This window comes from Periophthalmus magnuspinnatus, chromosome 12 (genome assembly GCF_009829125.3).
Source record: "Periophthalmus magnuspinnatus isolate fPerMag1 chromosome 12, fPerMag1.2.pri, whole genome shotgun sequence".
Lineage (NCBI taxonomy): Eukaryota > Metazoa > Chordata > Actinopteri > Gobiiformes > Gobiidae > Periophthalmus > Periophthalmus magnuspinnatus.
Window position 1 is genome coordinate 13,905,882 of NC_047137.1, and position 26,141 is coordinate 13,932,022.

Here is a 26,141-nt window from a genome sequence, read left to right on the forward strand (position 1 = left end):
GGATGAGACGGAGGAGTGAGGACAACATTCTGTCAGTGAGTATCACATTTGTCTGATGTAGTCTGTCCAAAGATTTAAGAATTATGAAAAAATAGGACCGTTGCTATAACAATTAGGCTCTGGCAATTTAACAAGTTAAAACAAAATATCGTAATGTTTGAATCACGAAGAGCCCTAAAATGTTGTGTTTTTAACAAGCTGAAAGAGCACAGGTAATGCTGTGTTCAGACTAATTGGACTTTAGGACAAACGCCGCGCGTCATGGACACCGTGGACGCTCGTCCAGGGCGTCTGCTGCGGTCTGTGAGTGTCTTTTTGTTTTCCCTGTGTCTTTGCAAACGATACAGAGCGGCCTGGGCGCGCGTCCATCTTTATAGACTTTGCACGTAAACTCTACACAACTGACGCCCCGGTGTGAACGCACCATAAAACACAGAGAATCAGACACAGAGTTAGTCTAGATCAGGGGTCGGCAACCCAAAATCTTCAAAGAGCCATATTGGACCAAAAAAACAAATCTGTCTGGAGCCGCAAAAAATTAAAAGCTTTATATGAAGACAACACAGGCTGTAAGTGTATATTAGCTGTGTTAGCAAAATGACTAAGTAGGCTGCAAATATATAATGAGCATTCATGATTAAATGTTTATTTTCTCTGCAGCGCATCTTGGAGAGAATGACACACCACGTGACTACTCTGCTGTAAGATATTTAGTGCTTTAAGTTTAACTTTCATTACAATATTAATTTATTATATTTTCTTGCATTGATGAAATTTATATCAAATACAGTAAAGAAACCGTGTTTGGCCTTTCAGTGGCATTAATGTGATCATTTCTTCTTGCGGCCCATCAGAGTTCACATACCTGAACAGCAGCGCTGTCTGTTGATATCAATCACATCACACGATTCATCATAGGCAATTGAGCACGCTGGAGCTGAATTAATGTCCTTGATTTGCCGATTGGTGATGTCGCCTGCCATTTTAATGGCTCTTTCTTTCACTGTCTTTGCGGGGAGAGGCATGTCTTTAATGTTCTGTATTATCTCGGTTTTGTTTTTGAAGTCTGAAAATAGGTGCTCTGATATTTTGATGAATGAATCCTTCATGTAATCACCATCTGTGGACCGTTTTCCACTCTTTATTATCGCTTGGGTTGCAACAAAACTTGCAGCGGTAGTGGAGCTTGAAGATGCAATCCACTTCTTAAATCTATCTCTGCGCTTCTCAAATTTTTCCGGAAGTACTGCAATCGCACTGTTTCTCTCAATCCCAACTGAGTAGTCGGCTGCAAATTTAGCATGCCTTCCCTGGAAATGTCTTTCCAAATTACTCTGTTTTGTTATTTGACAACTTCTCATTACTAAGCAAACATGCAGGCAATCCTTCTGCGTTGGCAATGAAAGTAAATTATTCGGTCCATTCTTCCTTAGACTACTACAAGTTCACCTCATGGGTCTTTTAACAATGCAGGATTTAATGCAGGATGGTCTATATTCATCTTTTACCTTTAACTTGTACAAGATTAAGATGTCTGAAAAGACTGTGTTTTTTCTAGGTTTGAAACAGATTGAATGTCACATCATGGCAGCATCGATAAAAGGTGAGTGCATTTATCAGATTATCATTGTGACTTTTGAACCTTAGGACTGATGGGTAATATATGAATGAACAATAAAATATGTTGTGAGTTTTACAAGTTATAAAACCCATTGGCACTCTTCACCTAAAAGCGATACTGATTGTAGATTTAGTTAAGTGACTCTTAGGACAGTAAGTAGCTCAACCGCTAAAGCCATTTTGACGAGAACTATAATAAGGTGAGGGAAATTCAGACACAGGGAGAAACATGAAAACTGTATAGAATCTCAATTTGATTATATGTAATTGCATCTAAATATAAGAGCATTAATCAAACTGAACTGTCAGTGGATTTATATTCTCTTACTCTGAGGAACTCAAGTTTACAGGCCTGAAGGACATTTAACCATGTCACAAAAACTTTAGTTTAAAATTTAAAATTTACCATGGTAACCTTATCACATGTACTTGCTCTACACCCATAAAAGAGACAAATAGAAACCAAAGTCCATAATATGTAATAAATTAACAGATAAGCAATACAAATATAAAACCAGGCCCTTATTATTATCTGTATAATCTACAACAGTAACAAAGTGAGTTCTTACTTTTTAAAACAATATATTGTCTTCACATCATAGTTTTCTTCTCATGACATCACAACATTATAAACTGCTCTTAAACTGTTAAAACTTAAGTGGAGAACAGGTTCAGAAGTGTGAAACCAAAACTGTTATAAAGTTTAATGTTTTCTCCGATGAAATGAACTGAGCTGAAATGATTTTTATTCTGTTCAATCATCACTTTCATTGTTTCATAGACACAGAACATGAACAGAACCTTCTTTTTTATGTTTTCTCTACTAAAGCGATGTCGCCATGTGTAAACTGTGTGTGTGTGTGAAAGAGTTTTTCCTTTCCTTTTGTAGCACACATGTAGTGCATGAGACTCAGACAGGAGTGAATTGCTATTTGGATGTTGGGTTAGGATAGATCAGAAAACGTAGGTAGCGGCTCACTAGGAGGTGGCAGAGCAGTGTAATAATACAGGCGGACACAGATGTACTTTTTAGTGGTTGGTGAATTATTATGAAAGTGACAAGACATACAGATAAATACCCAATATTTACAATTCTGCAGAACAATTAGAATGTCAAGCTTGAAAAGGATTTTGGCCTAATATTTAACCTCTCAGTTAAGGCAAATTAAGTGCACTTCTAGAGTTAGAGCTTGTTTCACAACACAAAGCAACACTTGCAGTAACAACTCCCCAAAACAGGAGACACACAACGGAAAAGATCAAAATAAATGAAAATGATTGGACACAGATGTTGTCTTAAATGTCCATAGGACAATTCAGATTGTCCATGGGTAGATAAAGATCCTTGAGGCTATGGATGTGTGTGATTAAGGGTTTGGGAGTGACAGGTTGCAACAGCCTAATACCAGACTGCAGTAGGATGTAGAGTTGAATGTGTGATGTTCTGGTTCTTTGTAGGGCTCCTAACTCACCACTGGATGTGGGCAAACCTGGCCTGTATGAGACAGACAGGAACAACATTTAGCAAAATGATATAGCCATTATTTAGCATTAGCTAGCATAGTTTAGTATAGCAGTCAGTGTACAGATTTTCAAGTAAAAATACTGTTTGTACAAATACAAATAATAACAATAGGCAGTTACAATTTGCTCAAACTACAGTGCACTGAATAGGCAAGGCAAGTTTATTTGTATAGCACAATTCGTACACAAGGTAATTCAAAGAATAAGAAGGACATTAAAATCACACAAATCAAAACATAAATAATCACCCAATCTGCAACTCTCTCACCCACTCTTTTGCACCCTTTAAAAACTCTCTCACACTCTTTAAACACTGTCTTGCTCAGTTTAAGAACTTTCCCATTACTTTACAAAAAAACTTTCCTGTCACTTCTCAAATACTTTCCTGTCACTTTACTATGTCTAATAAAAGTCCATCAGTCCATGTTTTTGTCATCATAAAATTACCATTAAAGGAGAAAAGTGCAGAATAAAAACCTTTCAGTCGTATGCACAGCTAAACAGAACAGTTTTGAGCCTGGATTTAAATATTGTCAAAGTAGAGGCCTGTCTCACATCTTCAGGAAGACTGTTCCAAGTTTTAGCTGCATAAAACTTAAACGCTCATTCCTCATGTTTAGTCCTGACTCTGGGCACCAGCAGGAGGCCGGTCCCTGAAGTCCTCAGAGTATGAGATGGTTCATATGGCACTAACATGTCGGAGATATACTGTGGACCTAGGGCCATGGAGAGACTTATACACAAGCAGAGCTGCTTTAAAGTCTATTCTCTGAGCTACAGGAAGCCAGTGCAGAGACCTGAGCACAGGACTTATGTGCTCGTACTTCCTGGTTCTAGTCAGGACCCGAGCAGCAGTGTTCTGGATGTACTGCAGCTGTGTTAAGGCTCGTTTGGAGAGGCCAGTGGGCAGGCCGTTACAGTAGTCTAACCTACTGGAGACAAATGCATGGATAAGTCTCTCTAAGTCTGGCTTTGACAGTTTACCTTTGATTTTTGCAATGTTTTTAGGTGGTAAAAAGCTGCAGATGTTATTGATTTGATGTGGCTGTTAAAGTTCAAGTCTGAGTCCATTATTACCCCTAGATTTCTAGCCTGATTTGAAGGTTTTAGAGAGAGAGACTGGAGGTGACTGCTAACACTTTCTCTATGTTTCTGTGGGCCAAAGATGATGACTTCAGTCTTGTCTGAGTTTATCTGGAGAAAGTTTTTTGCATCCACACACTGATCTGTTGGATGCAGTGGCAGAGTGAATCCACTGGTCCATATTCACCTGCTGCCAGTGAGATATAGATCTGAGTATCATCTGCATAGTTGTGGTAAGACACATTATCGCTGCGTATTAACTGGCCTAACGGCAGCATGTAGAAATTGAACAGCAGGGGTCCCAGGATTGAACCCTGGGGCACCCCACAGGTCAGGGACATTTTATCTGATGCACATTTTCCAATTTCAACAAAGTACTCCCTGTTTTCTAAATAGGACTTGAACCAGTTTAGTGCCGTACCAGAGATGCCCTCCCAGTCCTCCAGTCTCTGTAAGAGGATCCCATGATCCAGTGTCAGAGGCAGCACTCAGATTTAACAGGATCAAGACTGAGACTTTTCCTGCATCAGTGTTCAGGTGGATGTCATTTGTCACCTTGATAAGAACAGTCTCAGTGCTGTGGTGGGGTCTAAAACCTGATTGGAAGACATCAAAGGAGTTGTTCATTTTGAGGAAGTTAATAAGTTGTTGGTAAACAACTTTTTCGAGGACTTTGCCTAAAAATGGCAGATTTGAGATCGGTCGATAATTGTTCAATATTGTGGCATCAAGACTGCTCTTCTTTAGGAGAGGCTTGATAACCGCAGTTTTCAAAGCTCTTGGCTCTTGGCTAGGTGGGTGCTGGGTTGTTAGTTGCGTTATGGAATTTATGGCATTTTTAATGCCCTGAACCTTGTCATTAAAGAATACTGCAAACTCATTGCACTTAGATGTGGAAATTAGTTCTAACGGCAGTAGAGCTGGGGGGTTTGTTAATCTGTTTACTGTTGCAAACAGAACACGAGAGTTGTTACTACAACTTCCAATGATGTCAGGAAAATACCTTTGCCTTGTTCCACATAAACTGTGGTTGTACCTGTACATCTTTTCTATGTAAATCTCATAATGAACCTGGAGCTTTGACTTGCGCCATTCCCGCTCGGCCCTCCGGCACTCCCTTTTCTGTGCCTGACCAAGTCATCATTCCTCCATGGCACTTTCTGCTTATCTTTAACCATTTTAACCTTCATCGGAGCAATGGTGTCCAGGACATTCAAAACACTCAAAGTTACAGAGTTCAACAAATCATCAACATGATTGAAACCAAAAGACAACCACTTGGCTTTAAATGGCTTTAGCCAAGGAAAAAAAAGGCCACATTAGCTTAAAATTAGCTCATAAATCAGCTACATTAGCACAATAATGCACCGTGATATACTGACAGGTGAAATGGGGTGAAAGACAGCATATTGTGATGCTAATACCCCAAACAGATTCACCAAATTCCATTTATATCGGTCACAGCGGTCTATACCCAGCACCAGTGGTGGTGGTAAGGGCTCCTGTGAGTTTACAATATGTAGCAAATTTTTAAGACATGAATGGCATTATTTAATAGCAAAAATAGCAAAGACACGATGCCTGTGCAGCTGTCCTGTTGCGCTTCCTCCCAGCTTTGGCGGGAGAGGAGCAGTGACATTGTATAAAGCGCTACTAACACACGATTGGTCGAGGTGGTCACATGAGTGAAATGTAATCACGTGGTGCTTTCACTGTCATGTAAAAATTGGTAATTTATATATTTTAACCACAAGTTAGTGTATTTTACACCTGGGTTACACTTAAGTCAGGTAGTCAGCCAAACCAACATATTGGCCCATGTTTGAGATTTAAGACAATATGTTTAAAAATGCAAATATTGTTCCAATATAGTGGCCATTTGATATATTGTTCTTTCTCCAGTATCAATTATATTTTGCCTTTAATAAAAATGTTTGTTCCTTTTCAGTGTCTGAGCTGAGGGTGGTTCTTCTGGGGAACTGCTGGAGACAGATATGCTCAGTGGGGAACCTCTTACTCAGTGAGGACATATTCAACATTAGCACAGAGTCACTGTCATCGACAAAAAGAAGTGCACGACTGAAGGACAAAACCATAACAGTCATCAACACACCAGACCTTCTCCACCGCGACTTCACTGAAGAGGAGCTGAAACAAAACATACAAGAGTTTGCAGATGCCTCAGACCCTGGGCCCCATGTGCTCCTGCTGGTCCTTCAGCCTGAAGACTTCACCTCACAGCAGCAGGAGAGGCTCCAGAAAGTGCTAGAGACGTTCAATGAAAACTCATTTGAACAGTCGATGGTGCTCATCTCCACAGACAGAGAAGAAAGGAGCATGTACACAAATAACTCGCCCCTAGGAAAAATGATCAGGAAATGCGGATACAGGTATATGTGGATAAAGAACTTAACTGATGAGGAAGAAGAAGTTAAGAACTTTAAACTTGCAGAGCTGTTTTCACGACTGGACCAGATTGCCAAAGACAATAAGGGCTATTATTTGATCTATGAAGTATTTGAAGATCCCTCTGCTCCTTTTCACACCACGGAACAAGAGGCAAAAGGCAGAATTATGGCAGATGGTCAGGCTGGTACGTGAAGAAACTAGACACAATCATAGGTTTATGCTCAATATGAATGTATTACATGTTCTCTCCTTTTAGGACTGACAGGACGAGACCCAACAAAAAGAAAAGTCCCAGAAATAAGCCATGATACTAGTAAGACACAAGTACCTTTTACATAAAATATGATGTATTATTATTGATCTATAAAAACACACTTTAATATGTCATAATCATGTGTTTGCATTGGAGGATCTCAATTACATTTTACTGCAATGTCCCTAATTATATATAAGAAACACAACCCCTCTCCTGTCATACTCACATGGAGTTTACCTACTCTCATGTTGGACAGGAGCATCACACACAGCTCCAAACCTCAACTCATGAATGTTGTTAGAAAATACATATCTACACAAAGTCAACAGCTATCATAATGTACATCACTGTAATTAGTCACCAAGAGCATTAAAATGATTTTCTCCCACAGATTTGGAACTTCGTATTCTCCTGCTTGGGAAAAGTGATGACAAGAAGAAAGTTTTAAGTAAATTTATCAGTGGAGTCAAGTCAAATAATAGTAGTCCAAAAGTAGAGAATGGGGAATGGAGAGGAAAGCGACTCACTGTAGTGAAAACTGCAGACCTCTTCAGTTTGTCTAAGAAACAAGTGAGACAAGAAATAAAGTCATGTGTGTCTGAGTGTCGTCCAGGACCAAATGTTCTACTGCTGCTGGTGAAGCCCTCAGACTTCACTGAAGACAACAGACAAACACTCAAGTTCATCCTGACAATGTTGGGTCCAAATGCTTTTAAACACTCCATTCTCATCTTTACACATCATGAGCAGCTGACTGAGGCTGCTAACTTAATTCTTGAGGATTGTAACTCAAGATTCTATCAAATGAATGATACAAACCCCAGTGGTTTGATGAGTAAAATTGAGAACATGGTCCAAAGTAACAAAGGATCCTTTGTTACTGTTACTGATTATTTAAATATATTCCTAAATATAGTTCTTTGTGGAATAAAAGGTGCAGGGAAGACTTCTATAGCAGATGTGATTTTAAGACAGAAAACATCTGGAGAGAAGAGCTCATCTGAATGCATCAAACGTCAGGGAGAGCTGCCTGGACTGTGTCTGTCCATAGTGGAGATGCCGTCTCTGTGGTAGTTCTGCTCAGACAGCGATGGAGCAGTGCTTTAACAGCATTACTCTGTGTGATCCTGATGGTGTCCATGCCTTTGTCCTGGTTCTACCTTTGAATCCTCTCACTGATGAAGACAAAGCAGAGTTTAAGATCCTTAAGAACATTCTGGGACCTCGTGTAGATGCCTTCACCATAGTTCTGTTCACTGTGGAGTCAGATCCTTCAGCTCCAGCTCACACTGACTTTGTGAGTCAGAGCAAAGACCTGAAGGAGCTGTGCCAAAGCTGTGGTGGAAGATATCTCATCTTCAACATTAAAGACCAGCAGCAAGTCCCCCAAATCTTAAATAAAGTGCAAACTTTAACAAAGGACAGGAATGTGCCCCAAAGTTACACCAAACAAATATTTGTGCAGACACAAATAGAGAAGATCACAGCTCTACAGAGCAACTCCCCTTCAACAGGAACAAGACCAGTCTCAGGTATGTATTATTCATCAAAAATATAGATACGAGAGCAGCACAATGTACATGAGTGTAGTGTGTATCCCATTCAAAATACATACAGAGCATGCATATAATGTGTTTGTGCAATTACCACCAGCCCAATGTGTTGCTGGGTCAGTTTTGTATCTTTTGAAGTAGCCTAGGTTCAGAAAGAACCTGTACATATTTATTTTACTCCTTGCCTTTGCTGTGGTAAGTCATGCTTCATGGTAAAGACAAGCCTATTAAGTTAGTTATTTTCACTGTAGACCTAGACAGTTACTAGTGGCTATACATGCTTAGTCAACTTTGATCAGTTTTTCCATTCAGAAACACGAGCACACGGTTGTTGTGTGGCCCTCCTCACACTGACGCACATCTGTTGTTTCACAGGGGACAGCTCTCCCATATTTGTTAATAACATTTTGTATGTTACGACGGAGTATAAGGGTCAGTTAAATAAAATAAATTATATGGGTGCTACGAGAATAAAGTAGTAGCATTTCGACATTAAAGACGTACCACGTTTGTTGGGTTGTGAGGTTATGGTTAAGGTTGTGGCCTGGTTTTGAGATTCCAGTTAAAGTTATGGCCAGGGTGAGGGAAGGGGTTATACATTTACTTTCAAATGTTTTTGCAAAATAACTCCCAAAAGTACACTTTCTGTGAATTTCTGTGACACTGATCAAAGATGGAAACAAGAGTTTTGACAAGTAAGAAAACTGCAAATTTGAATGATGCGAACACCAGGAACCATGGCGAAAAAGATGCTCTTCAGAGCTAACGGTAGCTCACAAGGGCGTGGATATGCCTAGACCTGAGCCCACTCTCCAGAATATCCTGAATGAGCTCCGTGATTTCAGAAAAGATAATAATGGTCAATATTCGGACATTAAAAACAAATTGAGAAGAGTCAACAAAAGTATAGATGAAGCAAGAGAGATCAAGAGGGCAGAGAATCTGCGAATTTATGGTAAACCAGAGGACAAAGTGGGATCAGATATGGTGATTTTTTTTTTTTCAGCTTGTTGAAAAGGGCGCTTGACTTCCTTGCTGACAAGGCAATTGGAATTGAAAGAGCACACAGAGCTCTGACAGTCAAACCCAATAACAACACTCAAGCTAATCCGCGCTCCATCATAGTGAAGTTTGCCAGCTACCGCACAGAAGAGGAGGTTATTCGGAAAGCATGGCAGAAAAAAGAAGTGTATTGTGACAGTGTGCGCTTCTATGTTGATCACGACTTTCCTATTGAAGTGCTAAGAAAACGCCATGAATACGGAGAGGCCAAAAGAGTGCTGAAAGAGAATCGTATTAAGTTTCAGACCCCATATCCAGCCAAAATGCGTCTTTTCTACAGTGATGGCACATGCCTTTACAAAGACGTGGCAAAAGCAAAGAGGGATATGGCATCCCGGGGGCTCCCTGTCAGCCTGGTGAAATCTCCAACTGCTCTTGATCAAGACGAGATACAACTTTTGTCCACCTGGTTACCTGCGAGGGGTCGGCGCACCCAAGACTGTAATCTGTGGGGTTGATTAGAATATTAGACTTAATCCCAATTTAGACACAAAAATATACCCACAACGGCACTGCATAATAAAGTCAATAATCTCATGGGACACTTGGATATAATAGACCTTGGGAAAGATTTTTATCCCTCTAATCACGACATATATGTTTTACTCTCATCCACACAATACATACTCCCGATTACTTCTTTGTGTTAAAGAAAGTGATAGCTGTGCTATCAGTTTCTCACGTGAGAAAGGAAATAAAATGTTTTTGCAGACTAATGATAAAGGAGAGGTGGATCCAGATTTAGTGTGGGACACCTTAAATGTTGTAATGCGAGGTAAAAATTATTTCTTGGTGTTCTCATAACAAAAAATAAAACAACTTAAACATATGAACCTTAACAAAAAATGTAAGGACCTCAAAATGCAACATAAGGATAAACAGTGTCCAAAACTTTCAGAGATGAAAAAACATGTAATGAAATAAATCTACTGTACTCACAAGAAGTCGAAAAAAGTTTGTCTTTGTAAAACAAAAATATTATGAAGCAGGCCCCAAGGCTGCAAAAATACTTGCAAGAAGGCTGGAAAAAGAGAGACCTGAAGGTACTATACATAAAATTTAAAGACTGGGATTCAAATGCTATATTGTATAAACAAGAGTAACTACAGTAGCATTGTCTGTGTAGACTCTCAGTCGTCCAGGTCTGATCCATAGCAAAAAGTTTAAATCTGTCAACTGGACAAATCTTGTAGGAGTGAAGACGTTTCTCTGCTCATCCAAGCCGCTTCTTCAGTTCTGGTCAGATTGCTGGTGGCCACTGCCTTATATCTATATGAAGGGTGGAGCTAACTACACTGAAACTGTAAACATCTATTGTCTCCAGTTTCAGATGAGACTACCCTATTCAGCCCTTAACGACCCAGCTATTGTTCTCATTGTTCTGGGTCTGAGGATGGAGTTATAGACGAGGGAGAGGTTATGTCTCAGGCCCCCATTTCTGTTTAAGGAAGGATTCTCTTTCCTAACAAAAATAGCTTCCTTAACTCCTCTCAAACCATTTCTTTTCTCTGGCTAAGATCTGAACTTCACTATCTTCAAAGGAGTGGTTAGTGTCTTTGAGATGGAGATGCATGGCGGACTGGGGTCCAGAGCTGCTCTCACGGCGGTGTTGGTACATCTTCTTATGGAGTAGCTGTTTAGTTTCTCCAATGTCCTGCTCACTGCACTCTTCACTGCACTGAATGGAGTAGACTACATTACTTTGTTTATGGCTCGGGGGTTTTGTCCTTAGGGTGAACCAGTTTTTGCCTTAAAATGTTTGTGGGTTTGATAAAGACAGGAATCTCATACTGTCTGAAGATTCTCTGAAGTTTTTCAGACACACCCACAGTGTAAGGGATGGTAACACCTCTCCTTCTGGGTTCAGATTCCCTGTTTTTTAGCTCTCTTAGATCTATTGAAGGCCCATTTTGGATATCCACAAGCAGAGAGGGCTTTCTCCACATGTTGCTCCTCCTTTACTTTTCCCTCTGTGTTTGTAGGCACCACTTGAGCTCTGTGGTGTAGTGTCTGGATCACTCCGAGTTTGTGCTGCAGTGGATGGTGTGAGTCAAACAGCAGGTATTGGTCCGTATGTGTCGGCTTCCTCTAAACTTCTACATGGAGTCACCTGTCCTCTCCTATTATTACTGCACAATCTAAAAAGGCCAGTTTGTTCTCCTTGGCTTCTTCCCGTGTGAACTTGATGTTTGGATCCACAGCATTAATATGTGCAGTAAAAGGCTCCAGATCCTGAATTTAGATTTTGGTCCAGTTGTCGTCCACCATCCAAGTATTCTTGCTAAAACACTGGAAAAATTACTTCCATACCTTATACACACAGATCAGACTGGTTTTGTTTTGCAGAGACAAACTCATGATAACATTCGACGCTCCTTACATATTTTACATCAAATTCATCTGTACAAATTAGAGGCTCTTTTGATAAGCCTGGATGTTGAAAAAGCATTTGACTCTGTCAGTTGTTTTTTCTATTTAAAGTACTGGATAGATTTGGTGTACATCCAAATCACATTCAAGTTATACACTATACAGTAAGCCATCTTCCAGAATAAAAATAAACAAGCATCTCTCAAAATCTATCAAATTACAGCGTGGATCAAGACAAGGCTGTCCCACATCTCCAATTTTGTTTGCTCTTTATATTGAGCCCCTGGTACAGTGATTAAGACAGACTGAAAATATAAAGGGCATCCGCATAAATGGAGAAGACCATAAGATTGCTCTGTATGCAGATGACATTTTGGTTTATCTATCTAATCCTACTAATACATTTCCAGAGGTGATGGCACTTTTACAAACATTTGGCATGTATTCAGGCTATAAATTGAATATACAAAAGACCCAACTTTTAACTTTCAATTATTCACCCCTGAAACAACTTAGTGACAAATATGTTCTTAAATGGAATCAACAAACATTTAAATATTTGGATATTTATTTACCAAAGGACATTACAGCACTGGCAGAAATAAACTATGGCCCTTTATTAAAAATTAAAGAGGATATTTGAAGATGGAACTCTGTTTCCTTTCTTAGTCTGAGCCACAGAATTGAAAGTGTGAAATTGACTATACTTCCAAGATATCTTTTCTTATTCCAGGCACTTCAGTGGAAGTCACCTCAAAAGAATTGTCAGAATTAGATAAAATAATTTAAAGATTCATCTGGCAACGAAAAAGACCCAGGGTTGAAAATAAAACTTTACAGCTTTTAAAAGGAGAAGGGGGCATGGCGCTCCCTTAGAGATAGGGTGAGGAACTCGGTCACATGGGAGGAGCTTGGAGTAGAGCCGCTGCTCTTACACGTCAAGAGGGGCAGCTATGTCTCTCTGGCCTGGGAACGCCTTGGGGTCTTACTGGAGGAGCTGGAGGACATGGCTGAGGAGAGGGAAGTCTTGCAGTCCCTGCTTAGAATGCTGGGGCAGCAGGGGAAGAAGAAGGATGGATGGGGGCATGGCATTAACCGACTTTAAGGGATATTTTTATGCCACACAACTCAAGCCTCTTAATATGTGCTCTCCAAAATTTCAAGCTAGATGGAAAGGATTGGATGGTTATATCAAGGATATTAAGAATCCATTTATTAAAACTCAGTAAAAAATTTGGATGAAAGTAAAAGGAGAATATAAATTAGATGATAAAATGCAAATCATACAGTGGTGTGCTTTTGATTCTGGAATTAGGTCTAATCTAATTGATGTTACTTTTAGACACTGGACTCTAAAAGGAGTGACAACTTTTTATTCACTTACAGAAAATGGTAAACTTAAGGATTTTGACAGGTTGAAGACTGAATATCAGTTTGAAAGTAATGACTTTTTCAGATATCTGCAATTCCGGAATTATTTTGAACATAACATTGGAGTCAAAACAGACCATAATGATCCAATAGTTACAATATTCTTGAAAGCTTATAACAACAATAAATCAAAGGTGTTGCTAAGTTTTATTAAGGGTTTTTGGCAAATGTTTGTGAATCTCAGTGGAGGTGTACAAATTCTCATATTTGGCAGGAGTTTAATTGGAAATGCTTAATACGCTTCTCTATTACGCCAAAGCTAAAGATACATTTTGGCACTGGGAAGCTGATCATTGGCATATATTCTGGGACTGCCCAAAGATACAACCATTTTGAGTCGAGGTCCACAGGACAGTTGTCAGTGTACTTAAGGTAAAAGTGACAACTCTTTTTTTTTTTTTTTTTTTTTTTTTTTTTTATAATTATTTAGAACTATCTAGGTTTAATAGATGACCCTGTGACTATATGCCACTGTCTGAAAATAAAGAATTACAAAAAAAAAAGAAAAAATAACACGGAGCTGTAGGTATACAGTTGAAACCATAAGTTTTACATACACTATAAACACTATACAATTAGGATTACCATAATTATTTCTCTTAGCAAAATGCTAGAATAATGAGAAGGATTTTTTTTTATTACTTTCTTCAGTGTCAGATGTTTACACACATTTCATTAGTATATGTTACTATTGCCCTTAAACTGTATGACTTGGGTCAAATGCTTTGGATTTCTTTCCACAAGCTTCTCTCAATAATTAGGGGGAATTTTAACTCATTCATCCCGACTGTACTGGTGTAACCGCGCCAGGTTTGCATGGCTCAGGTATGATGGCTGGACATGGTGTTTATACTTTTGTATAATTGTTTGAATAGATGAACGTGGTACCTTCAGGCATCTGGAAATTTCACTCAAGGATGAACCAAACTTGTGCAAGTCCACAATTCTCTTCCTGATATCTTGGATGATTTTTTTTTTTTAACTTTCTTATGATGTTACACAAACGTTGACAATAAACCTTTCAGAAGCTTCTAAAGACAAGACATCATCATCTGGGTTTTCCCAAATTGTTTAAATGCATAGTAATCTTACTGTATGTAAATTTCTGACTTTGAAGAAAGTAATGAAAAATTGTCTAAAAAATCCATCTCTCCTCATTCTGGCATTTAACAAATAGAAATAATTTTGTTAATACTAGGCCTAAAACAGGTAAAGTTTAGTCTGATTTCATGTTAGACATTGAGGAAAAAAATGTTGATGTATGTAAACGTTTGGTTTCAAATGTATAATTGTATACTGTTATCTATTTGAATCCTGCAGTAGGTTATATTTGGGTTTGTATACAAAGTATAATTCATTTTCGTTTATTGAAGTTGAGAATAGAAATACTCGTCATGAGCAGTATTCCCATGTTTCATTTTGGAGAAACACACCTTGACAAAGCGAGCTGTCAAATGTAAACAAAGACACATTTACACATTCACCAATGATCCGAGGGCTGCTCAGATCATTGGTGAAGTCCTGTGGTAAGTGCCCACTGAAGGTCACCTCCAAAGCCATGGGCAGGTGAGGGGATCTGGGCAGAGTGAGATCTTGAGACAGAGCAGAGCCAGAGCGGTATCATTGTCCGAGGCTGTTCAAACAGTTGCGCCAGCTCACTGGCTCAGCAGGGCTGGGAGCACTCGGATTTACTCTGTGGCTGACTCACTCTTCAGAGCGGGGCTATAGTCTTTCATTCCTGCTTGTACTGAAGCGGCTGGCCTCTGGCCGTTTACTCCTATGTTACTGCCTGGTTACAGATGGTGCAGTTTCACCATGGTTTACTTTGTGTGGATATGTATTTTTTGTGTGGATATGTATTTTTTTAACAACATTCGCAAGTCTGGAATTTCCCCACTGTGGGACTAATAAAGGCATATCTTATCTTAAGTTTTCGAGCTTTGGAGCTGTGCGTGACTGCTCCTGCCCAACAGAGGACAAGCATTTGGGGTAGCCTATACTTTCATCGCACAGGGTCTGTGCTCCATACTCTTGGCCAGGTATGTGAGCATGGTTATGTTGTGTCATATGGTCGGTATAACTCAAACTCAATACCAAAATGATCCCATGATGGAATTGTCTCTAAATTGGCACTAAATGAGGTCTAACCCACATACAACTAAGACTGGACCAGGACTGGATCTCCGGACATGGATACTAGCTCTGGGGACATGGAATGTCACCTCGCTCGGGGGAGGGAGCCTGAGCTTGTGCGGGAGGTTGAGCGTTACCAGCTAGATATAGATATAGTTATATAGATAAATATAGTCGGCCTCACCTCCATTCACAGCTTGAGCTCTGGAACCCAACTCCTTGAGAGGAGCTGGACTCTCCATTTCTCTGGTGTTGCCCGCGGGGAGTGGTGGCAAGCTGGTGTGGGCATGTTTATTGCCCCACAGCTCAGCCGTCACACGTTGGAGTTCACTGTTGTGTTGGTCTACAGGCTGAACAGCAGTGCAGAGTACCCGGCCTTCTTGGAGTCCCTGGGAGGGGCACTAGACAGTGCACTGCCTGGGGACTCCATTGTTCTACTGGGGGACTTCAACGCCCACATGGGCAACAACAGTGACACTTGGAGGAGGGTGATTGGGAAGAACGGCCTCCCTGTTCTGAACCTGAGTGGTGTTCTGTTGTTGGACCTCTGTGCTTGCCGCAGTTTGTCCATAGCGAACACAATGTTCAAGCACAAGGGTGTCCATCAGTGCAAGTGGCACCAGGACACCCTAGGTCGGAGGTCGATGATCGACTTTGTTGTCTTGTCATCTGACCTCCAGCCACGTGTCTTGGACACTGGGGTGAAGCGAGGGGCAGAGTTGTCAACTGATCACCACCTGGTGGTGAGTTGGATCCGCTGGTGAAAAAGGAATCTGGACAGACCTGGCAAACCCAAGCGTACTGAGAGTGTCTCTTGGGAACATCTGCCGGAGCCCTCTGTCAGGGAGGTTTTCAACTCACACCTCTGGGAGAGCTTCTCCCTGATCCCGGGGAAGGCTGGGGACATGAATTCCAAGTGGATATGTTCTTTGCCTCTATTGTCGATGCGGCTGCTCGTAGCTGTGGTTGTAAGGTCTGTGGTGATCGTCGCAGTGGAAACCCCGGAACCTGGTGGCGGACACTGGAAGTAAGAGATGCCGTCTGAAGAAGGAGTCCTGTTGAGCCTTGTTGGCTTGTGGGACTGCTGAGGCAGCTGACGAGTACCGGTGGACCAAGCGCGCTCTGGCTCTCGTAGTTGTCGAGGCAAAACTCTGGGTTGGGAGGAATTCGGGGAGGCCATTTAGGAGGACTACCGGACGGCCTCAAAGAAATTCTGGCAAACTGTCCGACACCTCAGGAAGGGGAAGCAGTGCTTCACCACCACTGTTTACAATGCGGACAGAGAGCTGCTGACCTCGAATGAGGATGTTGTCGTATGGTGGAAGGAATACTTGAAGGATCTCCTCAATCCTGCCGTCACATCTTCCGAGGAGGCACCTTATGTCTCTGGATGTTGTGGGGCTGTCTTGGGTGACACGTCTCTGCAACATCGCGTGGTGGTTGGGGACAGTACCGCTGGACTGGCAGACAAGGGTGGTTGTCCCTCTGTTTAAGGAGGGTGTGTTCCAGTTACAGGGGAATAACACTCTTCAGCCTTCCCAGTAAGTCTGTTCCAGGGTACTGGAGAGGAGAAGCGGCTGAAATGGGTTTCCTCCACAGGGTGGCTGGACAGGTGGCCCCGGGGAATACCCAGGACACGCTGGAGGGACTATGTCTCTCTGCTGGCCGGGGAATGCCTTGGGTCCCCACCGGAGGAGCTGGAGGACGTGTCTGGGTTACCGTGTGAGGGAAGTCTGGGAGTCCCTGCTTAGACCCCCGCGACCCGGCCCCAGATAAGCAGAGGAAAATGGATGGATGGACCCCAAATCATGTACTTTAACTAAATATTAAAATCAAACAGAAATAATTATTATAATTTCAATAATGAAAATTAGGCTTTAAAAATATGCAGAAAATAAAAAGGTTAAAGAGAAGACCTGCATCATTTATGGTGAAGAGAGCTCCCCATCCCCACTGAGCTAGTGAGCAAATGCAGCTATCTGTGACAGCCTTGGAGCAGAGGCTCTGCCTGCTTGGTCTCAAAAAAGGTAATAGTAGGTAAATAGCTAATAGGTAATAAGCTAATCATTTTGGCTTACAAAACGAATCTTAAATGTCTGTGATGTACACAGATCCTAAAAGTTATCCGCACAATTGCGATTATGTGTCAAATGTCAGTGTTGAAAGCTGCTGTTGACCTGCTGTAAGATCACAGCAGCAGAGCTGAACATAACCCCAGAACAATTCACCTGTCTGCGGCTTTACAGGGGACTATCCATGAAGAATATAACACAAAATAATTTTTTGTATTTAATGTCAATATTTTACAACTTTAATGTGTTAATTATCTGCTGTCTTTTATTTTGAAGGAGAGCAATCTTTGTTTACGTGAGGCAGCTTTCATTGTCAAAGTACATTTCTCTGAATATTGCTAATGAATGAATGAATGAATATTGCTTATGATGAGCATTTCCAAATCAATTCTAGTTTGTACATGGACCTATTTGACAGTCAAAACTATACAGAACATTACTAGATATTTAGTTTTATTAACCTCTTTTCACATTTGCAGGGGGCACACAGCCTGCAGAAAGTCTGAGGATTGTGCTGATAGGAAAGACGGGCAGTGGAAAGAGCTCCTCTGGAAATGCCATCCTGGGACGACCAGAGTTCAAATCTGAATTAAGCCAAACGTCTGTGACCAAACTGTGTCAGAAAGCACAGGGGCAGGTGGAGGGTCGTCGTGTGGAGGTGGTGGACACTCCCGGCCTGTTCGACAGCACCATGTCTCATCATGAGGTCAATGAGGAAATGCTCAAATGCATCAGTCTCCTGGCTCCAGGGCCACACATCTTTCTGTTGGTTCTGCAAATCGGAAGATTCACACCTGAGGAGAAAGAAACTCTGAATCTCATCAAGAAAGGATTTGGCAAAGATGCAGAAAAGTTCACCTTGGTTTTGTTCACACATGGAGATGACTTAGAAAATGAGGGGCTCTCCCTTGAAGAATTTATTCAAAATATGTGTGATGATTCTTGTAAGAAGTTGATCTCTGATTGTGGGAACAGGTGTTATGTGTTTAATAACAAGGAGAAGAACACAGAAAAAAAATGCATTCAAGTGAGGGACCTGATAAAGAAGATTGATGATGTGGTGAGAGCGAACGGTGGGGGCTGTTATACAAATGAAATGCTCCAGGAGGCTGAGGCAGCGATTGAGAAAGAGACACAGAGGTTACTACAGGAAAAGGAAGAGGAGATGAAAAGAAAGATAGAAGAAATGGAGCAAAAACATGAAGACGAAATGCAAGAAATCCAACACAAAATGGAAGAACAGAGGGATAAAATTAAAAAAGATCTTCAAGAAAGAGACAATGAACTCAAAGAACTGAAGGCAAATATAAAAAAAGAGCGTACTATCAGAGTAAATGAGCAGAACCAGAGAGAGGAAGAAGAGCGGCTGAGGAAAGAGCAAGATACAGTCAGGAGACAGGAGTATGAACAGAAGTTTCAGGAGTTAGAGGTGGAATATAAAAAGAATTTTGACATAAAACTACAAGACAGCCTAGATCAAATGGGAAAGGAGCGTGAGGCCTGGGAAGAGGAGAGGAGACAATGGTGGGACAATCGACATAAACAGGATGAAATAAGACAACAGGAAGAGCACACAAGACTGGAGAAACTAGAGCAGGAATACAAGGACAAACTGGAAATGTACAGAATTAAGAAAGAAGATGAAGAACAAAACAGATGTGAACAAGAGGAGGAAAAGAGGAAAGAGTTACAGGAGCGATATGAGAGACAAGTGGAGGAGATGAGGAAGAGGTACGAGAAAGACGCCCGCAAGAAGGCAGAAGAGTTCAATGACTTTAAACGCAAGAAGGATATAGACTTTGTGGCTCTGATAGACAAACACTTACAGGAAGTTAAAAATCTCAAAGAGGAAATTAAACGAGGGCAAGATGAAGTTAAAAGTTTGCAACAACTCGCTTCACACAAAGAGACAACTCTGAAAAGTGCCATGGAGGAACAGTTCAAGAAGTACAAGAACGAGATGATTAATCTGGCCACTGCGGTTTTACAGGAGAAGAAGGAAAACAGACACAAAATCTGGGAAGCTCGGAAAAAACATGAACAAGAACTGATGAAATATAAGAAAGACATTGAGGAGAAGTTTAAACAAAAAGAGAAAGAAGAAATTAAGATGTTGAAGACAAAACATCTACAAGAGATGAGTGATTTGGACAGGGATACCCAGGATGCTGAACACAAAGAACTGAGACTTAAATGTGACATGTTGAGGCAACAAAAACAAGAGCTGGAGGAAAGAATGGAGGAACTGAAGCAAAAGCATGCGGACGAAATGAATACACTTAAACAGACGCTCTTAGGAAACCATGAGAAAAAACAGGATAAAAGAATCAAAGAGTTGGAGAAGAAACAAAAGCAGCAAATGGATGAGTTAGTCAAGAAAACTGGAGGCAAAGAGAGTGCAAAAGAAGTAGAGCAGCTGAGGATGAAACACCAACAGGAAATAAATTACATAAAGAAGAAGATGTTACCTGAAGAAGGACGGTGCTCCATTTCATAATGTGATTCATTACACTGTGTGCTTTTTATTCATTATTATTAGTTGTTTTTTGGCCACACTTGTCTTTCTTTGTTATTTTGTTGTTAAAGTTCTACATTCCAGTAAGAATTGTAAATATTGCCTAGTTGGTGGTGTCATACAGTTTTCACTTTAGAGGTACATGTTATGCATAACTTTTTGATCTTTTAAATGTTGTGGCCTCATCAAAAACATACCTCGACCTTCATTCGCAAATTTTAACGAAGTGTTCCTGTTTGTTTCAAGTATTCCCACTTTGATATATAACAGATAATCTCGTAGTGTATAAACCATCACTGGACTCACGATACAAATAATGCATGATATGTCAACTTTAAAATAAAATGGATTAAATACTCAATAACCAAACTTATGTTAATTCATTTAGTGTGAGGTGCTGGTGGGTTATTTGGTCATGTATAGTCAGTGATTGATTGAAAATGAGAGTTACTTAATGTAAAAGTAAAAAATGAAGAATACAAAACTATCAAAGATCAAACAGACTAACAAAGAAAGTAAAATCTGTAGTCTTCCATTTTGTACTGGACTTGTTGGTGAAAGTCTGTTCTGGCAGATGATGGACTGACTGAATGACTCCTAGATGTCCTTATGATATGAGTGTATGTATTCTGTTGATTGTGTTCATTGAATAGAAAAAATTTATCTTAAAACTTGCATCAAAAGTGCAGTGTCAGTCTGATGGAGAAAAATCCAGCATCACATTCATTCATTGTGTTAGAAAAATGTCATGCTAAATGTGATAACATATCAAATTAAACCAAACAGATGAAACATTTTCCACTGCACAGATGTGGTGTCATTTATCCTGTTTCACCCCTAGCTTAACTAAATTGTATGCAATAACATATTTAAAGGTACAGTATGTAACTTTCTGGAGGTGGCACATGTCACCTGCATGATTTCATGAAAAATGAAAGTTAAAACCGTACTTTGGAACATTCTCCTTGAAGTTTTATTTCATACCATGGAGATTATAGCCACGGGAACAACATTTCCATGGAAACGAGCAGGAAGAGGCCCTCATCCTGGCCAAAGAAACTCAACAGTGACAGATCCTGGATCCAGAAATAAACGTCTATTATTATTATTATTATTATTATTATTATTATTATTATTATTATTATTATTATTATTATTATTATTATTATTATTATTATTATTATTATTATTATTATTATTATTGTTGTTGTTGTTGTTCTTGTTCTTGTTCTTGTTGTTGTTGTTGTTGTTAATTTCTCTTATTATTCTCTATTAAATTTCTCTATTTCTAATGTTAACAATTTGAAATCTTGCAATCAGCTGCATGGTAACCACAAGATCTACAATTGAATTAAAAATGGTTTCTGAATCTTTATATACTGCTTTATTATATATATTATTTTTTCCAAATCTTTAGTGTTAAATGTGTTTTTGGACTTAAAACAACCTCGTCATGAATATTAGCGCACAGCTGGTGAGATGTAATTGCCTCTGACACCAGTAGGGGGCAGCAGTACAACACGCAGGACTCACGCTGCCGTATAACCTGACGAAGAAGAGCTAGTGGCTAATGTGCTAATGGCTGTTAGCATCGCTGCTCCTGCTCTGTTCCACTGCCTTTTAGATGGAGGGGGAGCGAGCAGGTCTTTTTGAGGTAAGTTTCACACATCACAGAGGAGTAAATACACACTCGAGTCATTCACAAAACTGCAGTCTGCCTTTGTCCGATCATCTGTGTCAAAACTATCACCTGAACATGAGCGCAGCCTCTGTGTGTTTGAGCTTTTAACGTTACAAAGTGAAAGAGGAGCGAGTCTGTGGACGAGCTTGAGGATTGAGCTCTATATTTTATTCACATAAAATATAGAGATGAAGAGCTTCATAAAGTAATAGTTTAATTTCATTTTTTGTGGCTGGGCCTGAACCAAAACCTGGTAAAGTGCGCCCCCTAACGGTAAAGATGCACTACTGTGGTAATGTGCCGAACAAGATGTTAGTGAGATGTTATTGCTTTAACTGAAATGTTCCGCAGTGTGGCATGAAACTGATGTATCTCCATTGAGACAAGGACATGAGGCCGATACCAGGCTAAGTTACAGGTCTGATCTATGGAATCATGGTAAGAATGTGTTTCAAGGTATAATTGAGCAATAAAAACGAGCAATAATAATTCCATACTGTGGAACATTACTACAAAGCAGTAACATCCAGACAAGTCCATTACCTGCTTATCTCCATGGATGTTATTGCTTTGCCTGTGATCTTTTACAGTTTGGTATTACAGTTATTTGTCTCCATGGAGATGAGCAAGAGGTGAAACCAGGTAATATTACAGGTCAGATCTGTGGAGAGGCGATCTCACTAATAGTAAAAATGTATGCTTTGCTTTTCAATGTGTTTTTGAGCAATAACATCATCATGGAGACCCAGGGCTCACTCATGTGAGCTTTTGGCCTTGTTATAATGTCACCTCCTCAAAAACAGACCTGGAGTTTGTTTCATTAATTTTGTTTCATTCACACGTTTGATTAACCCTGTATTATTAGTCTGTCCACATCTCTAAAGCTCAAAAGGCTCCTTTTCACCTTGTGATGTCCTTAAGTGGTAGTTTTAAAGTAAAAAGCTATTTGAGCCTCAATTGGAACTGATTTACTGTACAGTAAACACTAAAATAATCTTAAGTTGTTGCCTGTAAAGACAACATTATTTTTAGCTTTTGTTCTGTTATAATTGCCACAGAAAATCTCCAAAATCTTCAGGTGCCCAGAGGAGGGAAGCAGTTTCAATGAGGCTAAAACATTGAAAGCTGTTGCTTCAAGGTTAGGAAAATCCAGAGCTGCAAATAATTCTGATTCTAGTGAAGATGTATGGAGTTTAAAACACAGTGGAGCACTTCCTGAATCACAAGGTGGAACAAAGTGTTTTCAGTTTGAGTGAAGAACTCATCCTAAATATACAGAATTTATGTGTTAAACGTGTGTGAATGAAACAAAACACAACTCCAGGTAAATTTTTGATAAGAAAACAATATTATAACATAGATCAAATTATATAGGCCCTTTAAACTTTCATTTTATTTCCTAATTCATATCAGTGATTCTCTGTTTTTCCCTCCTTTTTTAGTGTTCACATCCCATTATGCTGGACTGAACCACCTCTGCACCGACTTGTATCATTGTATTGAAGATGTAGCCTCTCCCATCCCTTCTCCTCCTCCTCTCTCTTCTTCACACCTGGACAAATAACCAAATCTCCTCCACCTCTGCACCTCCATCATGCTGTTCTCTCTGCGGGAGCTCGTGCAGTGGCTGGGCTTCGCTACGTTCGAGCTCTTCCTGCACCTGTTGGCGTTTCTGGCGTTCAGCATGCTAGTGGCCCTCCGCGCGGACATGTTCACGCCTTTCCTGAGCTGGTGGCTGGTATTCTCCCCGCTCTTCGCCGCCGACGGCCTCAGCACCTACTTCACGGCCATCGTATCCATCCGCCTGTACCAGGAGAACGAGAAGCGGCTGGCGGTGCTGAGGCTCCTTTGGGTGCTGACCGTGTTGAGTTTGAAGCTGGTGTGCGAGGTGCTGCTGTGTCAGAAGATGGCCGAGCAGGAGCAGGCCAGAGAGCTGTGGTTTGGGCTCATTGTGTCGCCGCTCTTCATCCTCCTACAGCTCTTAATGATCCGGGCGTGTCGGGTCAACTAGACTCAGCCAATCAGAAGAAAGCGATGGGAGACTATGGTGGCCCCTCATAGCCAAAAACCAGCCTGGATTATACATCGGCTTTACAAATCACACGAAAAAATATTGAATGACGAGCAGTGCAATCAGATTTGCGATTTATGTTTTTAATGATTCGGTTCCAAGTTCACATTTTCAACACGACAAAGAGACTGAACTATGAACTGACAAACTTATACAAGATTCACATTTCAGAACATGTTTGCACAGATCTAAACTACAGGGTTAGCAGTTTTTATGCAGAATAAGACATGATTTTGTTTGAGGAAAAAATGGTACTTAAAAAACTGCAGCATTTGCCGATTACATCAGTTCAAATTGCGATTTCGATTCGATTGTGATTAATCTTTCAGCCTAATTGTATTTTCATGAACAGAAAAACGTTACTACACTGTTCAGGAAAGACTGCATAAACATGAAAGAGGCAAAAAGTGACATCTATATTCACCAAATTATTTGAGAGAAGAATAATTTATGCTACCATAATCTGAACAAAATCTTTGGAAAAACATTGGGCCACATTTACTAGGAGGAATCTAATGCAGTACATACTAAAGGTGGGAAACGCTGACAGAAATTACAATCTTTTTTCCCATAATATTACAATAATTGATTCATTTTTGCACATTTCTGAAAATACGGCCCAAAGTATTGCACAAAAATGAACCAGAAGATTTTACATTTTAAGTAGAGCTGAGCATAAATCAGTCTACATTTTTGATTTATTTCACTTTTTTAAATAGACGACGATATACTCAATATTCTGAGTTTGAAAATATAAAAATTGCTGGTTTGAAGGTAATCTTAGACAATCTAGTGCCCACCTCTACTTCCCACCTTAAATATGATACGTTTAACTAAATCCCCCGATTCACACTATTTTTTTCAACCCTCTACTGCTCAAATCTTCTCGTATTGTAACAGAAATACCCCAAATACTTTTACCAGAAACAATGTACACACTCCAAAAGTTATTGTTCCAGCTTTTATACACTTTTATGTGTTTACTTTTATTTTTTTGTAAAGTTATTTATTATTATTTCTGTTACAATATGATAAGATTTGAGCTGTCCTAGTTTGAGTCCAGTTGAGTGGAGATGTAGCAATAACCAAAATAACATATTGTCGAAAGTTTCACAATATCTCACTATTTATCAAATTACAAGTTTGGCTATTGCTGCACCACAACAATGAATTTAAAGAGAGAAGGAACTACATAGACCATGATCCTTTGCTCTGTTTTAGTGCTTACATGAAGAAATAACTTGAGAAGCACTTTTAAATATTCATAATTTGGATTATGACAAAGGCAAAATCTTATCAAAGGTGTTTTAAAAGGATCAAGCTGAATTTTCACAAGTTTGTTGGCCTAAAAAAAATGCAAATGTACCTCATCGAACTGAGAAATTGTGAAAATACTGCATCGAGAGATTTGGTTAATCTTACATCCCTACAGTTTAGTCTGCAGTAGACCCTTGGCTTGGTTCTGGTCTAGTTCTGGTCTAGTTCTGGTCTAGTCCTGGTCTAGTCCTCGTCTAGTCCTGGTCTAGTCCTCGTCTAGTCCCTGATTACACCCAATTTTGACGTGGTTTGAACGCTGCCAAAGTGTTATACCGCGCAATACTTTTTAATGAGCAGCAGCATCTTTTCCACCACAAAAACACGACTCTCACTTTTACTTTTTAACTTCACTAAACAATGTCTAACAGATTATTTTAGTTTTTGTTTCATATTTCAGTGGTGATCTTTTGTTTTGCCCCAATTGTCACTTGTTATACTCTTGATTCACAGATTTATTTACTGCACTCCCATCTGTTTAAATGAAAGATGCTCCAAAATACTGCAAAAAAAAAAAACATAACCTCTTTGTAAACGTGGCCCAAATGTTGAAACAAACTAGTTTTGTCAGCGTCAGAACTATTGACCAGACACATCAAACACAACACACACTAAACCCACCGTATACGTTTTGCTCTTATGTGCGGTTGATCTGTACAGTTTATTTGCACATTTGTTTATCCATTGCATGTATTTCAGCTCTCCGGTCACCGTGTACGTCGACGGACTTTATAAAACTGTTATTTAAGTTCTAAGTGGAAGTTTTGCTTTGTAAATATCTGTAAATAAAACCATCGAATACTGAAAACATATTGTATTGATACGAGCGTAGATGGCTGTGAGATTTAAAGCTGCACTGTGTAACTTTTCCGGGAAGAGTGTCTGCCATTTTTGTCTCCATGGAGATGTTATTTGCTTGGCCTGGAATGTTCCGTAATATGGCATTTAACATGTTCTTCAGTTTAATACACAAAAGCGAACGCTGCAGTAAAGTGATGAATACAAGATGGATACGTTTAATGCCATACTGTGGAACATTCCAGGCAA

At 40.0% G+C, this 26,141-nt stretch overlaps 2 protein-coding genes across 2 annotated transcripts; both read left to right on the plus strand.

The window, feature by feature from the left end:
- The first annotated feature begins 683 nt into the window (after window positions 1-683).
- Window positions 684-20,329, plus strand: LOC117379236 (uncharacterized). Its single transcript, XM_033975914.2, is given in 7 exon segments — window positions 684-701; window positions 1,559-1,603; window positions 6,176-6,820; window positions 6,893-6,949; window positions 7,284-7,959; window positions 7,961-8,424; window positions 17,993-20,329. Coding segments are annotated over 6 exon segments (3,879 nt in total). The 5' UTR covers window positions 684-701; window positions 1,559-1,584; the 3' UTR covers window positions 20,011-20,329.
- A 1,239-nt stretch (window positions 20,330-21,568) lies between these two features.
- On the plus strand, window positions 21,569-25,898 carry tmem203 (transmembrane protein 203). The gene is made up of 2 exons (XM_033976059.2): window positions 21,569-21,682; window positions 23,152-25,898. Exon 2 carries the CDS (start codon window positions 23,304-23,306, stop codon window positions 23,718-23,720), a length of 417 nt encoding a protein of 138 aa, XP_033831950.1. The 5' UTR covers window positions 21,569-21,682; window positions 23,152-23,303; the 3' UTR covers window positions 23,721-25,898.
- The last annotated feature ends 243 nt before the right edge of the window (window positions 25,899-26,141 follow it).

Excerpts from the sequence above, each read along its gene's own strand:
- tmem203 (XM_033976059.2), top strand. The coding sequence starts at position 23,304 with ATGCTGTTCTCTCTGCGGGAGCTCGTGCAGTGGCTGGGCTTCGCTACG.